Below are 16,606 nucleotides of genomic sequence, written 5' to 3'. Positions count from 1 at the left end.
ACGACTTAAAAATTACAATCAAAGCTCTATAAACAAGATATACCTGCATGTCGTAGCTGCCCTGCCTCTGAGACAGTTTCACTTCCAACGAGTTCTTCTCGTCTTGCAGCATTCTAATGTTAGCCAGTAGCGTGTTTATTTGAGAGTCTGACTTGTTTTGGATTTCTTGAGTTTCTGTCAGCTGTTTCTTCAAGTTGCTCAGCTCCGTTTTGTAATCGTCCTAGAGATCGAACAAGATTTAAATTAACTAACACTCGGACCGCGGATTATCTTTACAATTTTTTAGTCGAGGATGTTTAGGACATCTCCATTGTTTATCAATTTTTTTTAAACATATTCTTGGTGGTACTTCTTGTAGACACATTAGTCTTTCCGTTGATCCTAATATAACAGCTAATTTAATCGCTAAAAACTGTGTACAATTAAAAGAAGTCCATCGGAGGAAACAGCAGTTACCCTTTCGCGTTCAATTTGTGCCACTTGTTGCATGAAGGACCGCACACCTTTCCTAACTGCTTCGGGATCGACGTCGAATATCGCGTCTCTGCCGGAGTCAGTGTGCTCTTGAGCTGAAACATAAGCTAACTTATTAATTAATCTTCTATATTAATTTATCGACTACTCACCTCTTGCAGGACTCCATCTTCTCGAAGGACTCATCAATTTGAACGGCATGTTTACGCTTCCGTCCATCTGAATACCAATGATACGTCGCAAGGTAGAACCAACGCTACTCAATTTCTGATCTGCTTCCTTCTTCGCGATTTCCAGCTGAGATAACTGAGCATCCAATGCTCTGACTCGACCTTCGGATCCTCCAAGACGCGCCTAAGCAGCACATGCAACAAAAACAGTGCTCACTCAATTTTCTACATTCATAATTAACTCTCCAAAAATTCAACTATTAATTTTTATATTACTTTCAGTTCCTGAATTTGTTGGGAAGCATCAGCCAAGCAAACTTCCAAATTATGTTTCTGATCTTCGAGCTTTCTCTCCCTACATCGACAGTCCTCTAGTCTAACCAGCAACTCCTGCTCTCTCGTCCGCCATCTTTCATCTTCCTCGTCAGCACGCGAACGCAGTCTTCCAAGCTCTTGTCTGGTAGCTTCTAAACTGTTATCCACATCTATCAACTGACCAAAAGTAGTCAGCAGATGAACAAGTATAGAATGCAATATGTAAAACAGCTTAACACAATAGGTACCTGTTTTTTCACTTGATGCAGTTGCAACTGCAACCGTTCCCTCTCCTCTGTCTCATTCGCCAGTCGAGCTTGCAGCTCTTTCTCGTCGCTCTGTGCTTGCGCGTTGCTATCGTGAGACTTTTGCAACTCGTCTTGTGTAAACCGTAATTGTTTTTGCAGCTGCGAAGTCTCTCGTTCCATGTCCCGAAGTTGCGCCTGAAGACGCGATCTCTCTGCGTCTATCGTTACTTTCATGTCTTCCAGAGCTTTACAATCGTTACATACAAAATATGAATTAATAAATCGCCACAGCAGCAGCCATCTACAATATATAGTCGCTACAATGTACCTGCAATCTTCTGGTATGACTCTTCCAACGTCCTACTCTGTTCTCTCTTTTCACTTTCAATGCGTTTTACGTGCTCCCGCAATTCTTTATTGCTGTTATGGTATTTCTCCTTCTCGTACGTGGAGTCTGCTAATTGCCTTCTGACATCCACCAACTCTTTGCGCAGGCTCTCGTTAAGAGTCTCAGCTGTAAGTACGTAATTATTGTTGTACAATCAACAACCAAGCGATCATAGAGGATATTAATATAAATTACCATCTTTGAGTTTTCGAACGGTCTCGTGCAGCTGATTTTGCAAACTGTCCACCCTATCCTCTGTCAGGTGCAATTGAACTTGCAGCTCTTCAGACTCTCTTTGCGCCGATTCTCGTTCCTTCCACAACTCTTCAATCTTCAGATCAAGCTTTATCCTCTCTTCGTCAGACTTCAACTTAGCCTCGTCCAACTTCGTCTTCAGACGACTCAACTCGTCGCGCAATTGTTTGGTATTGTTGCGCTCCTGTTCAGCACGCGCCGCGGCGTCCCTCTTTAGCCTCTCCACGTTGGTCTTCTCTTCTTCCATTTCTCGCAGAACACCCTCGAGCTTCTCCATCAGCGCTTGTTGATCGTGATGAGCTGAGAAAAATCATTGAACAAAATCAATAAACCAAAATAAATCTCTAGAAACTTTTTATTCAGTTGTAGCATATGAAATGTCGGATTTTTAACTTCGTTTAACAGCGAAATTAAATATCTAAATAAAACCTGAAGGCAAGACCTTAAAAATCATCTTAGTAGCTTAAAATGATGTATAGCAAACCTGTAGATCGAAATAGTGTTTCTCGATCAAAATGCTTTAAGATCAAGTTGCTTCGCAACATTTGCATTCTATAGTGGGATATTTCGTACGCAACGATTTAATACAGCTTAGTATATTTTTACCCATTAAAAGAGCCTGCTGTTTGTCATTCTCCGCTCTAAGAAGAACCTCTTCGTGTTGCTGACACAAATTCTCCATCTGTTGCTGCATCTCGTCTATCCTCTGCTGCAACTGGTTGATCTCGTTGTTCTTCTCGCCGCTTAGTTGCAATATGGACTGCTGAAGTCGCTTCTCCATGCTTATCTTGACCTGTTCCTGCAAATAAATTCAGTCAATTTTGCTTTCTGCCAATCGTTCACACGCGAACCCCTTACTTTCTCGTCGTTCAGCTTCTTAATATTATCCTCGCTGTGTTTCTTCAAGTTGGAGATGATATGATGGAATTCAGCCTCTTGGTCACCACTTTGCTGCGTCAAATTCTGCTTCATTTCCTTGGCCCGTTTCTCACTGTTTTCCAAATCCTTCATCAGTCTTTCTACTTGTCCCTTCAGACTCTCTTTGTTAACTAACAGTTCTTTTTGCTCCTTCTCCAGTTGCGTCTTCTTCACGTGCATGCTCTCCAGGTTAGTTTGCGTGTCGAACAGGACACCTTCCAAGGTTTCTTTCTCGCTGCGCATGGATGCAAGCTGCTCTTGCAACCGCTGCACTTCTTTTTCGTTGGTCTCCAGAAGCACCTGCCACAGTGCAAGTAAAATATTTAACACTAAAACTACCGGTGTCAAAAAGTAATAATTATCGAGGTATTCTTTAATTAAACTTTGGTGGAAGTACAATGACAAACCTGTTTTTCCTCGTTGTCCTTTATCAGATCCTCCAAGTTCCGGTTGATCCTCCCATTCATCTCGTTTGCTTGCTCCAATCTCTGTCTGAGTCTCATCAGCTCCTCGTTCAAAGTCTCTTTCTTTCTCGCTAGAACCGATAATTGATTGCTCAGGTCACCACGTTCTCGCGTGACCTGTGCCAATTCTATTTCCGTCTTCTCCTTCTCGATCTCCAAAAATTTCACTTTCTCGTTCAATGTAGCTTTCTCCGATTCCAAATCCAGTCTAATTTGCTCTGCCTGCAGCAGCTCCTTCCTCAGGGAGCCTAAATCACCTTGCTGATCTGTACACTGATTCGCTAATTTTGCTTTCTCGTCCGTCACCTGAAGTTTGGAAATCCGTCATGGTTAAAAATCGGGATACAGGGTTAAATAATCTTTAATACCTTCTTCAACTCCTCCTGTAGTCGATGTTTCTCCTGCTCGTGATTGCCGCAAACCGTTTCCAACTTCATCAGGACCTCCTGGACGTCCGACTTTTCCAATATCACGCGTTCTAACTCCAGCTCCAAGTCGCCTGCATAATAATTAAGTTTAAAAAAAAAGAATTACAAGCAGTAATTATTGAGACAAAATTACCTTTGTTCTTCTCGATGTGCGAAATCAAACCATCAGTCTCCAATTTTTGCTGTTCCAACATGTCTTTGTTTAAATAGGCTTTGTTTAACTCCTCCCGCAGGGTCAACAACTCCTCCCTCATCTTACTGCATCTATCTTCTTCTGAACGGAGATTAATCTCCCTGATAAATTAACATAAAATTAGAGTTAACCGGCAAGACTACAAAATACAGTCAATATTCACCTTAACTCCGCTTCTTTGGAAACTCTGTTCAATTCGCTCTGTAGATACAGTTTCTCATCCTCAAGACTATCGCAGAGCTTTTGTAATTTATTGTTGGCCTTTTGCATCTTCTCGTAATCGTTGTTCAAATTCTCCATCTGAAAAGAGCATTCCGTGTCTCTGTACACTATCAACAAAATGCGTACATGCTTCGTATGATAGTAAAAAATCGTACCATGCTGTTAATCTCGACTCTGCTCTTGTCTAGTGCATTCTTTTCCATTCTTACAGTGTCTAGACCTTTTTGCAACATGTCCTTCTCTTGATTAAGCTGCGAACACTGCGATCGCGCCGAGTCCAGCTCAGAGATCAATTCCTGCACGCGTTTCTCCAAGGTTTTGATACTTTCTTCTGCGTTCTCGCATTGCTTCCGGGTCGCCATCAACTGTTCTTTATTGCTTTGCAGTTTCACCTATCCCAGACAGCGGAACAGATTATTACAGAATACCGTGAGCTCCTCGGAGGATGAATGTTAAGCTATGCTCACATTGAAGTGACATCGAGCAACTTCTCGTCGCCTTTTTTATCGAATAAAAGAAGAACGCAACAAGAGATGACGAAAAGTTGCTGGATGTTGCTCCAGTGTGGACATAGCTTTACGCTGCTTCGATTTACCAAAGTATAGAATATAAAATCTTCACACCTGAAGCTCGTGTATAGTCAACTGATATTTATGCAGCGCTGCTTGCACAGCACTGATCGTACTTTCAGCAAAGGCTGGGATGGTGTTGCTTCTTGTACCTCTTTTCGGTGATTTCTGGGGAATCGGGGCGCTGGGCGTTAAATGCAGGTGAGGGGGTCCTTGGGTGCTCTCGATCTCGCGAGCTTCTGCATCTTGGATCACCGCGTGCGCTATGTCTCTCAACGCGGATTGCAGGATCTCAACATCGTCCTGGGCACGTACGTTGCGTTGCACTTCTGATTCTGCCTCCACGCATCTCTCTTCCTGAATAACAGAGCAAACTTATCGCTAGGCTGCGAATTCTTATGCAACATAGAAGTTGTTTGTATTAATTACGAGATGCGAGAGCTACGTAGACATTTCTACATTTCTGTGTAGACACAACAGTATTTTTAAATTCTTTAAGTGAGTTTCCTGTTTTGCATTCGAGCCACTCGTTCTTTTTTGCAAATGCATAAAATTCGCAGTTTAGCACCATTACACTATGTACGACTTGTATAAACTATGTTTTATTCCAATGATTTACCAAAGTGTGTACATCACGAATAAGCTGGTTGATTTTCTCTTCCTTCAGGCGGTTCTCATGTTGAACAACGTCATACTGTTGCTTCAGCGATGACAACTCGATCTTTAAGTCTGTCGCTACCTGTTCCTGTGCTTGGTGAACTTGCTGTGATATCTAAAAATCGTCTTCAACAATTACACTGTCCAATAAATTGTATTAAGATTATGTTTCTTTGTCAGTTTACCATTGGTTGCACAGCTGCTTGCATCTTCATAGCAAAGCCTATGTTGCTGCAAGCCGATGAAACGTCGTTAAAAGTAGAATTAATACCATTCTTCATTTTCGTCAGGTCTCTTTCTGTGCTGGATTTTATCTCCGCGAATAATCGTTTCACGGAGACAACATCGCGCCAGAGGTTTAACAATCTATTATGCTCTGAAGTATAATAATCATTAAATGCTTGCTCCTCTTCTCTCCATTCGTCTTCTTTGATGGCTAATTCTTCTCTTAGTATGTCCCAATCGTTGCTCAATTTTTGTAGATCATTGGTTAGTGCCTCGTTTGTCTGATGTGATTCTTCTAATTGGTCCTTGAGTGTTGTGTTGAGTTGCAACAATTTTTCACACCTAAGACAAAATGGTACTTCTAAGTATATACAGGGTGTTCACGCTATAACTGACCAGCGTTTTTCTCGCAAATAATAAATATTAGAAAAAAAAAATGGAAGAGAAAAAAGTAATACTGTTTTTTGCAAGTAACAAAAGTAATACTGTTTTTTACAAGTAACAAAAGTAATACTGTTTTTTGTCGTATGAAACATTTTTCTATGCCCACAGTAATTAAATTCTACCTTTTGCGTTCATCTGCAAGCTTTTTTAAGGCAGTGTCTAAATCATGAATCTGTTCTTCACGCATGTCCCTTAACGTTTGATGTGCTGCGTCTAGTGGAGTAGGCACTACTGGTATAGAGCTGGACAGTTTATTAGAATCGTATGCACTGGTCTCTGCCACCTGGTTCTCCAGCTCTGAACATCTTTGTTTATATTGTAAAACCTGCAGGTATGGTTTGTTAGCTCTATGTACAGTGAAAGCAATACATACATTTGTAAATTACTATGGTCTGTCCAATGGGACAAGACAGCGTCCTTTACTATAACTATTTAAGAAGGGTAACTTCAACCCTGTCGCAGTCGAGTAGCTATGTTTAGTTTTACTGTCTTATCTCGTTGAACAGAGTATAGAAGAGTTTGTGCATTACTTTGGCTTGTAAACGGGAAACGAGGGCTGCCTGATGCTGTTGTGCTTGTCTATATGTGTCCAGCCGTCTCTTGTAATTGGCAGCCTCCTCCTCAAGACGATGACGTAGTTCGAAATTTTGTCTGACCAGTGCATCTGGCGATAGGTCATCTTCGTCCTTATGTTCTCCCATACCACTGGCAGTGCTCCGCGACGAATCCATTTTACTGCTTGTGTTCTTGTCCGTCTTAAATGGACAGGTATTTAAGTAATTAAAACTGTTAAAAGTAATATACAGGGTGAGACAAAATAAAAATTGACATTATTTGTAAAATTCCACTCTGAATTTTGGCTTATCCTGTATTGCGCAATAAAATAATATTACGATATTTACATAGAGATGTATACCTTTTAATAACGTTTCTATATTACATTCGACTCGCAGATTAAGAACGCATAAGTGCATCGTTGCGAGGTTAAAATATATTTGAAATTACGATCATAGTTAAAGGGAATATCTTTCCCTTGATGTGAGTAGTGTTTCATTATTATTATCTATAGTGCATTTCTATTTACTTTTGAATGGTGAATGCATTATAATGGAGCAACGCATTTCTTAGAATAGTCACGAAGTTTCGTGTTTATTATTGAGGTTATGTTTCTGTTTATTGTTTACCGCCGGTTGGCAGGGTGCATGGAAATCGCTCACACACTAATGCACACACATGCAACATGCGGTTTCGCGATAGCATGCGTCTGCATAGTGCAGCCACGCTGCACGAATTTCAAACGTCCATGCAATTAACGCTTGGAAAGTAGTTTAACCGAACTTTGATTAAAAATATAACGAAGTTTCGGAATTTTATTAGAACGTCGGTTAATCCCAATTAGGCCAGATGTACTTTTAGAATGAAAAACATTTCACGAACAATTTGGTAGTCCCCTAAAAATGAATAAAAAAAACTGCATACAATCGCACCATTTAATGTGCACAAAAGTATACTATAGTTACAATTTGTACAATTCGTTGTAGATTAAAGTATCGAGGGATGTAAATGTTAATTATAATTGGATTTTGTGTATTTATTATAAAATTGAATAGGTGAGATGTAAAATAGTAGGAAAATTAGAAGAATATAAGAATGTGTACTATTTTCAGACTATTAAAATGGTTGAAGAAAGCAAGAAAATTGTTCCGTATTCGTAGTCCAATTATAATTTATGATACATACGAGATTAAATGTAAACACAATTTGTAACAAATGTTTAAACATAAAAAAATGTTTCAGAGCCTGAAAAATACCTCTTTCGTCTTGCTAGGCCCTCTAAGAAACGGTGGCCGCCGCCTTTCCATCTGTCCTCTCGTCGAGAGCTGTGGAATACCTTTGGACAATGACTGCAACACATAATTTTATTCAATGAATAAACAGAAAAAAGTCATCGTGTTCCACGAGGTTCTTCGAGGGACGCGATCTTATTAGAGCAAGGGGAAAGATCGTGTTCGCTGGTCTCATTGCCAACGGAATCTTCTTCTGCCGATGAATTATCATTCGAATTGATAGACAGGAAAAATAAAAGAACCGAACGATAATGAATAAACCAACATCAAGCGGACACGACTCGTGTTCTGCGGCACGTACATGTACATGTTTCAAACCAAACACTGTTTCGCTAGGTCAGCATAATCTGTGCTGGCGAAAGCAACAAACAGTTGGAAAAGTATCGTTATCAAGACCGCAACGTTACCGAGTCGTTGTAATCAATTTCAAACTTTCTTTACGACGTAAAAACCCAATCTGAAACCACCCCTTAAAGCTTTTTACAGAACTCAATTCTGTACCCATAGGTTCTAAATGTCTTTCGTGGGCCCTAGACACTGTGTCCAAGGAGTTTCTAATTATGATGGGCTTGGGGTAAAGGATCTCTGTCGAAAACTAGGAACCAGCTACTTTTTTAAAGGGTTGACAAGGTTTTCATAAATCCTAAACACTGTGCATATGATGTTGAATTGATAAATTTATCCTAGGTCTGGGATAGAGGATCTCTTCAGAAAAACAGAAGTTAGTTACTTCTCTGAAGGGTTCAATCCTGTTTCCCAAGTCCTAAAGTTGATCACAGGTCCTGGATACTGTACCTAGGTCAAGTTTAGTGAATAAAGTCGCCCTGAACTTGAGGTAGGTCTAAATTAGGAGACTGCTTTCGAAAACAGAGCCTAGCTAGCTTCCTGCAGCTTTCTGAGGGTCGAACTCTACTCTAAAATGTTTCGCAGGTCCCAGACACTGCGTCTAGGTGGCGATCGTCCCGGGTCAGGGTACGAGGGTATCCTAATTGTCTTTGGAAACGATTCGGCGGGCGGGACGTGGCTCGCAGAGGCGTTCCTCCCTCGATTGTTCCTCTTTCGGCTGGCAGAGGTTTGTCGTATCCGGTGTCTGGGCGAATGGAAGTAGAAGAAGCACGACCCACTGCCAGGCACCGAATGGCACCAATCGATATGTATATGGCGAACCCGGGTTCTCGTGAGGATATCACCCTTCGAATACACTGTCCTAACTTTTCTACGACTTCGTGCGCACAAGTTTAAACGCGGCGCGGCGGCGAGCCGAGCCGCTAAAGTCTGGCGAGCCGCAAAATCGTTAACCCTTTGCGGTCCAAAGTGTTCCCTCACTTTTATTTCAGCTCTTCTTCCCACATCAGATTACTCGATCCATAATCCCATATTGGAATTTTACCAACCAGCTGAGAAAAATTAAGAATTGTTCTTAGGTATGTAATTCTGGCATTATTGATCAACACCTGAAGAACCTGTTTAGAATAATTAACTGCGGGTTTATACAATTGTGACAAAAATTGGTACGTGCAATTTAAAGCAGTGAACAAGTTGAACAGCTAATAAGATAATTGAAAGAAGAAAGACACATTTATTTGGCTCCTGTGTCTTGCAATCAATGCGAACATTTTTCATTTTGCATAAAGATCTGCGGTTTATTGGCGTCGCCAATTTGGCGAGCATAGGCAAATCAGTAGAATAAGCAACCACTGCTACACAAGTGAATGTCTGATTTTTAGAAAGGGTTAAGCACTTCTTTGTTAACTGGAAGTAGGGAGCTCGCAGCTTCAGGGACCCGGAAGAACCGCTTTGGTCCGCAGGAAGCTACCGAATTAATTCCATTGAGATGATAAGTTTATGCATTTATGACAAAAAAAAGAGTTGGTGCAATTTGCTGCTACGCCTTACTATTGATGCAGACAATTTTTATTTTGCACAAGAATCCGCGGTCTAACGATAAGGAAGAGCAGCCTCGCTTGACTATACATCGAACCATCGTGTATCTTCAGGAAGATAAATACTTGTAGCCATTACTGATGCTGCGAATAAAATGTAACAGAAATGGAGATTCGACATCCCGTTGCAGTTCGACGTATCTATCAGCAATTAGGTGATTTTTAATTGTTCGAAGCTCGCAACAGGAGCCACGGAAAATGGCACTGGGCGAGTTCAACGAACGAGGAAGCGTTTCAAGCAACCCCCTGAGAATCCCGCAGCTGGACTAACAATCGCGACGAGATAAAACCGGCGTGCTTTCTCTCTCTCTCTCTCTCTCTCTCTCTCTCTCTCTCTCTCTCTCTCTCTCTCGACCACAGTCGATCCTCCGCGTCGATAGTAATAACAATTAGCCGGGGGGGGGGGGGGGGGACACGACGCCCGGAAACTTTTCTCGTTCGTAAATTCACGCCGCCGGTTTTCGATCACGTGTCCCGCGATATCGAGTTCTGAAACTCACGTAATTGCCCGGCATCAGGGAAGCCCCGCGCGACCGGGGCGACGGAATTCGTCGAACCCATCGGCGAACTTTCTTTCTGTAAATCAATCTTTCCAATTACGATTCGAACGGCCGCGTCTAATGAGCCTCGTTACGCCGCGGTGAACTCGCCCCCCCCCCCCGCCCCTCGGTGTCTATCGCGGTCGAGACGAAATTTATGGGATCTAGTTAGACTGTGGATCGCTCCAGCGAGTGCTGGTTACGATTCGATCGTGCAAATATCGTCGGAAAAGAGGATGATCCCATTGAGAATCATCAGTCGAAGGTGGAAGCCTATTAATCGGATTTTTAAAGACTGAGCTGAATGTAGAAGAAGTTCCATAATTTTCTTGTAAATAATGATTTTAGAAAAGATTGTTACACTGTGTAAATTCTAAAAGTTTGTTGACTGATCAGTGAAATTCCTGACGTTGAACAATTTATCGAGACGTTCTCAATCATTGCAAAATCGCCGGTAGGCAATGTGTTAACATCTGGATGGCGGGACCAGGGTCCGTTCAGACCCGGTATTTTAAAGGCACCACCTAGCCATTAATTTCCTGGTGATGAAATTCAATCGAAAGTCGTGCAATTGAGTGCAATGAGAATAATGAATATAGATAAAATGTGATCAAAAATATATTTTAAACATTTTATGAACAACTGTATAAATGGAATCTGAAATTGCCATCTGCACAATCATCAAAATCGTCCTCCTTCTGAGTGTTAAATCATTTTCGTGTTTGACTTCCCGTACGAAAACTCTTGCGCACTCGAAAATTAGTTTGGGTACGAAATTTTCTGGCCAATGAACAGGACAGGCTGCCGCGTGTCAAAGCGGGGCAAAGGAAACGCGCGAACCGGATTGAGCTGCCCGCCCCCGCTATCTGCACGAGTTTTTGCAGACAATCGGGTCATTGAGTCTTCACCTCCACCCTCGTGCCTCCTCCCACTTTTCTCACGTTATCCCGGACCGGTGATAACGAGACAACGGTGGGATACATCACTGCAGCCGTGTAACTATGCTCGGTTTTACACAAGAGAAGAGAGACAGCCTCTCGACCCATCCTCCATCTTCTTTTTCCTTTTTTCCAGACACTCCGGACAAAGTCGAGATCGCGTCGAGCTACGAGCGATTCTGGAACGCCACCGGTTCGCTTTCGTTGTTTATTATTGTTGCTCGTCTTCGTGCAAAATCGAAATTTCCCGAAGCAATCGCGAAACGCCGGAAGAACGGGGATTATGAAGACATTTCTCGGCTTACCAAATTTTCTAGCGGATGAGTCAAAGACAGAAGCTGAGATTTGCAGAAATTAAAAATTAAGAAATTAAAAAATTAAAATTAAAAATTGGAAGCAGAACATAGGATGCCCTAAGCCTCTACATTCTACGATCATAGGACTGTGTAACATAGAACAAAATTCTCAAGGCTGTAGGAATCTTAGAAAATGTAATATAATGTCAAGATGATATGAATATCGAATTTATTAAATATAAATTTTTAGAAGGTAGGCCCCTTTAGGGCCTGGACCCTGCGAAATAGTTTTGACTGAGATCTTTATGCAAAATAAAAATTGTCTGTATTTTTTACAAGACATAAATAATATATTCTTTCAATCTGTGTTAAATGGCAGCTACTCATTTTTGTCATAAACGCGTAAAACCCGCAATCTACTTATGTTTTACAACACGAAGAGTGTTGTAATGAATCGTAAGAGGTTGTGTTTTCGATAAGAGGCTCATTGGAGGTTTACGAGTTTCCGAATGCGAGCGGGATCTCGAAGAATTTCGCTAGTGTTGCGATATCGATCGCACTCACCGCCGATAAGTGCAACGAAAGGGTGTAGCGTGAGGGAATTCGGGCTACACGGAATTCACGGTCACATAGTTCTGTAAAGGGACGCCTCCGCTCGTCCTTGACCATGCCGGAACGAGCTCCGATTAAACGCTTCGAATACCGAATTGATTTATGGTCCCTCGTACCTAGTCGTTGAACTTCCGCGATTCGAAATCAATTTTCATTCTTTCGTTCATTCCCAGGAAATTCAATGTCTGGGGCATTAATGCAGCCAAATTATTTCCTGTCATTCTTTAGCAACTCGATAAAAGAATGTTTACAAGTAGCATCTTATTTTATTCTTTAACTTCCGGTCGAATGGAAGCATGAACGCGGTCGCCATTTTGGTCCCGCTTCAGGCTTCTAATTGGTGTTTAATAAAGTTAGATCTCAAAATGTATTTTCTTTTTAATTGAACGCTTCATTTGATCGGAAAATGAAGATCGCAGATATGCGTCGAGGAAAGTTCACTATCGAATGCGGCCGCCATTTTAGTGTAATTTCTCGCTGTGAAAATTAATCGGACGTGTTCCGAATCACTTGTCGAACAATGTAAATGGATTTATCTCGCTCAACGCAGACTGTAGACCAGAAAAATTCTACTAAAAAGTTCCTAAACGCCGCGCCGCCGTTACGTCACGTAGACGCGAGATAACAAGGCGAATCGAGAAAATAAAAAAAAAAAGAAACAATGCCGCCGCAGAAATTAATGACGGTCAATGTTCAGTTTCTATTCTCGCGCGGATAGACGACTCTGTGGGCGAATTGGTCTTTGAGTCGTTTATCAGCGGCGCCTGATTATCAGCCACTATCATTTTGCTCTGCTCGAGTCTACCCGTGGAGTGCAAATTGTTAATTAATAGGGCCCCGACCCGTAAAAGTAAGGGGCAAATCCAATTGTTTAAAACTTTTCCCGTACGAAGACTGCCTCCTTCTTACTTCGTGTCAATTTTAGTGGCCCGCGTTCGCACTCAGGGGGCGAAAACAACCCTTAAAGTTGCAACTGCAAACTATATTCAATTTCTTGTTTCAAAAAATCTAGGTAAATTAGGAAAATTATTGCTTGTTAATCCTAGAATTTACAAAGAGCAAGTGAATTGGTTAAATTGCACTTTAGTAATTACGATTAATAGGTCTAGGTGAAGCATTTCTAAATACTATCTAAAAGAGCTGAATAAATTCTGGGACATATTGTTTACAAAAGATCCGTGTTAATTGGTCAAGTTATTGATTAGCGTTGCTCGATGCTCGGCACTTCACGGCAATAATTCACGCGGTCATGCGATTTTTGCCGTCCGTTCGAGGAAGTAGGCGAGTCGTATTAATACCGTTTCGACGGGAAATTAATGAACCGTTATCGGCGGCTGATTTATTAATAAGGACGGCTGGACGTGACGAAGTGAACGTCTTACGAAGCCGGGGAAATTACCACGGTCAATGTTCATCGTTCATCCGGTTCACGTGCCACGCGATACGTTTCACATCATCGCGAACAAATGATCGCGAGGGTCGAAGGAGAACCTCGAACCGACCACTTACACGTGATTCGCCGTCTGCGGACCGATTAACGCACCCTTTTTCCTTTTTTACAACAAAATGGTGTCGGCGGAGACGCCGAGGGTTATGCGACCAAGGTTTTCAGCCATTTTTACGCATCGCAACCTTTTTCATTCGTCAATTGCAAATTAATTTTCATTCCTTCATCGAGCTTATGCTATTTTACAAATCTTGTGCGGCTTCTATCTAATTTTTCGTATCGATTTGAACTGAAGAAGAAATTGAGCTTATGGTATTTTACAAATCTCGTGGGGCGTCTATCTAATTTTTCGTATCGATTTGAATTGAAGAAGAAATTGAGCTTATGGTATTTTACAAATCTCGTGCGGCGTCTATTTAATGTTTCGTATCGATTTGAATTGAAGAGGAAATGCCTCGGTGTGTTTTTACAGGGGAAGGACGGCGTTCGATGAATTATGATGGGAAAAGTGGGGCGTTCGGTTTAACAGTATGTTCTCGCGAAAAATCGAGCAGTTTTTACGGTGCAACAGCATGACGGTGCTAAGCATTATCGACCGAACACGCGAAGGCGACATGTGTCGAGCTGATTGCGTGTACGAAACGCACGAAACTTTGTTTGGTCACTCGAGGAGAAGTCTCTTTGCACTCTTTACTCGCGCGGAATTATTTAAGAATCGCGAAAATAGCGGGGAGAAGAGCATGTTTAGACTCTTTGGTTAATTAGCAAGGAAGCACGGGTCTTTACGTGCGCTAAACCTTTTAACTCAAGCCGAGCAAGTTGTAAGTCTGCGGACTGCCGTGAGGCGTCCTCGAGGAAAATGGCAGCGTATTCGCGGGGTGAACGAGGTACTTGAAGAGGTTCACTTGTACTCGAAATTACAAAACGTGTACACGAATCTGTGGTTTTCCATGCTGGATTAGAAAATATAGAATTGGAGAGGAATCATATAATGTGGCTATTAATTTTATGAAATTGCATTGCGATCTTTCTAGATAAAAATCGTCCAAGTCGATTGTAGGAAACAGAAGTTAAACGAAAATGTATTTCCTCTTCCAATAATTTTAGGAAATTTAAAATCATGTAGCGGTATCGTTTGATTTTTCTAACGTTTTTACAATCTCATTGTTTTTCAGCAGGCCATTTTTATTAGAAAATCCGCTGCCTAGTTATGACCTATCAAATAATTCAGTATAGTAGAAATAAATTTGCAGATACATCGACGTCAACAAGCTGAATGTAAAACTTAATTTAAATGGATTTGTAATGTTTATTTTTCGGGGAAATGATTTAAATAAAATTGATTGACAGATAATACAGTACTGAAAACGTGAAGAGAGCAAGCTCGGCAGGTGAGCAGGTGTGCAGCTTTAAGAAACGCGTGCGACAGTCCTCGACAAGCCAGTCAGCACGTGGTGGTTATGGTTGGGAGTCCGCGACACGTGACAGAAGCAACCCCGACTTCGAAACCCGGCCCAATTACTGTATTCCATTGTACACAAGCCCCTGAAGTGTGCGTCATGCCTCTGTGAAACCGGACAGTGGTCAACGCATTATCGAAGCCGGCCATCATTTATTCATACGCACACCGGAAACACAATTTTCAACCCCTGAGGCTGTTTCACCTACGTGGAAATCGATGGGGCTCTACTGAAAATCTGTGGGGGGATCTACTGTTGTACTGAAAATCGGCTTGAAAAGTGACGTGGCCGACATTTATCTCGAAATTGATCTAATCCTGCGATGCGGAATCTCATTCTTCTTCAATTTTAAAACCTCCATTCTCATTTACCTCCTTTGCACTCGAAGCCTATTTTACCTCCCATTCCTTTCCAAAGACATTTCTTCTAGAATTCTTTTTATGAACACTCATGCCACACTTCATTTTTTAGACGCCGCGAATAAAAGAGCGGAGGGATCTTCGGATCACGATCCAGCAAGGAAAGTGCGTTTCCGCGAGAGCACGAGTTTCCCAACGAAATTAATTCTGAAGTGGCGGCTCGATAGCGTCGGCCACGCGATCAATCACCGGAGTATAGTATCTGCGATCGTACCGGGGGCGAGATCTCCGGAACACGGGTCGAACAATAAACCCCGGGAGAAACGAGATAATTAGCGGCGGGCAGTTAACTAGTTTCGCACCGGTGTGGATTGATTGACTCCTTCCATTAACTCGGACCCGGTGTACGCGTACCAAAGCGAGGCGAAGCGAGGCGTCGCGACGCCCACGCAGAATCGAGCAAACGATACCCGACACCGACACACTCGGGTTACCCGCTAATCTATCGATAACGATCCTCGATCTACGCTTCTGTACCGCTAAACACCTCGCGATCCTGATCGCGCAACTAGAAGCAATTCCAAACTTCGAAACCGCGAAGCTCGGCGCCCTTCTCTACATAGATTCGCCGAGTGATCCCGAAATCATTTTAATTTGCGCACAATGATCTTCGATCGGTGATCCTTTGTACGATTTCATACTTCTCCGAAGAGCAACACGATTATAAAACCACAACTATACAAATTTAATTTAAAGTCTACCAAAAGGAAACAAATACGAGGAACAAGAGGTGAACAGAAAACACAACTGAATAAAATACACAAGAATAAAGAATGGATAGCCCCACTCGATGCAACAATAAAAAACGACCAAAAGAACACGCAAAAGAATAAAAACACGAAAAGCCGAAGAAGATACTAGGGAAATTACTGAAGAAAATTTTCCCGGTAAGAAATACGAATTTGACGAAAAAGCGAGTTTGAAAAAATAATGAATTTGGCGGAGAAAAGAGATTTTGACGAAACAGCAAATGTTGCGGCTCACCCGGGACATTTTGTGCGGAATGTTCGCAGCGAGAGGACGTTGACAGTTCTTGAAGATGTCCCGGTAGAATGTCAGAGGGATGTCGAAGAGGATGGTCGGCGGCGATACAGTTTCCTCGGGGCCTGTCGACGGACAACGAGGTTCGGTTGCG

General features: G+C 42.0%; 2 protein-coding genes across 4 annotated transcripts in view; both read right to left on the bottom strand.

The window, feature by feature from the left end:
- LOC143353313 (prostaglandin reductase 1) overlaps positions 1–4,777 on the bottom strand; it is a 19,400-nt gene extending 14,623 nt beyond the window's left edge. The window contains exon 1 of the mRNA XM_076786531.1: positions 4,768–4,777. The gene's annotated coding sequence lies outside the window, so the exon portion shown is untranslated. The remainder of the gene's footprint in view (positions 1–4,767) is intronic.
- The window catches only part of Root (ciliary rootlet coiled-coil, rootletin), a 19,960-nt gene extending 3,354 nt beyond the window's left edge, over positions 1–16,606 (bottom strand). The window contains exons 1-21 of one of the 3 annotated variants that reach the window (XM_076786527.1): positions 16,456–16,606; positions 7,782–7,874; positions 6,501–6,725; positions 6,093–6,295; positions 5,487–5,868; positions 5,264–5,416; positions 4,699–5,001; positions 4,231–4,467; positions 4,017–4,153; positions 3,794–3,954; positions 3,601–3,731; positions 3,176–3,538; positions 2,709–3,068; positions 2,457–2,649; positions 1,791–2,150; positions 1,536–1,721; positions 1,208–1,452; positions 921–1,136; positions 627–828; positions 457–569; positions 44–220 (exon numbers count right to left, since the gene is read on the bottom strand). In XM_076786527.1, coding sequence (XP_076642642.1) covers positions 44–220; positions 457–569; positions 627–828; positions 921–1,136; positions 1,208–1,452; positions 1,536–1,721; positions 1,791–2,150; positions 2,457–2,649; positions 2,709–3,068; positions 3,176–3,538; positions 3,601–3,731; positions 3,794–3,954; positions 4,017–4,153; positions 4,231–4,467; positions 4,699–5,001; positions 5,264–5,416; positions 5,487–5,868; positions 6,093–6,295; positions 6,501–6,725; positions 7,782–7,874; positions 16,456–16,464 — 4,449 coding nt within the window. In that variant the 5' untranslated portion in view covers positions 16,465–16,606. Of the gene's footprint in view, positions 1–43; positions 221–456; positions 570–626; positions 829–920; positions 1,137–1,207; positions 1,453–1,535; positions 1,722–1,790; positions 2,151–2,456; positions 2,650–2,708; positions 3,069–3,175; positions 3,539–3,600; positions 3,732–3,793; positions 3,955–4,016; positions 4,154–4,230; positions 4,468–4,698; positions 5,002–5,263; positions 5,417–5,486; positions 5,869–6,092; positions 6,296–6,500; positions 6,726–6,799; positions 6,837–7,781; positions 8,051–16,455 lie in introns of those variants that run through there. The other 2 variants (XM_076786526.1, XM_076786525.1) reach the window with 2 other exon arrangements.

This window comes from Halictus rubicundus, chromosome 4 (assembly GCF_050948215.1).
Source record: "Halictus rubicundus isolate RS-2024b chromosome 4, iyHalRubi1_principal, whole genome shotgun sequence".
NCBI lineage: Eukaryota > Metazoa > Arthropoda > Insecta > Hymenoptera > Halictidae > Halictus > Halictus rubicundus.
This window is presented reverse-complemented; position numbering and strand designations above follow the sequence as displayed.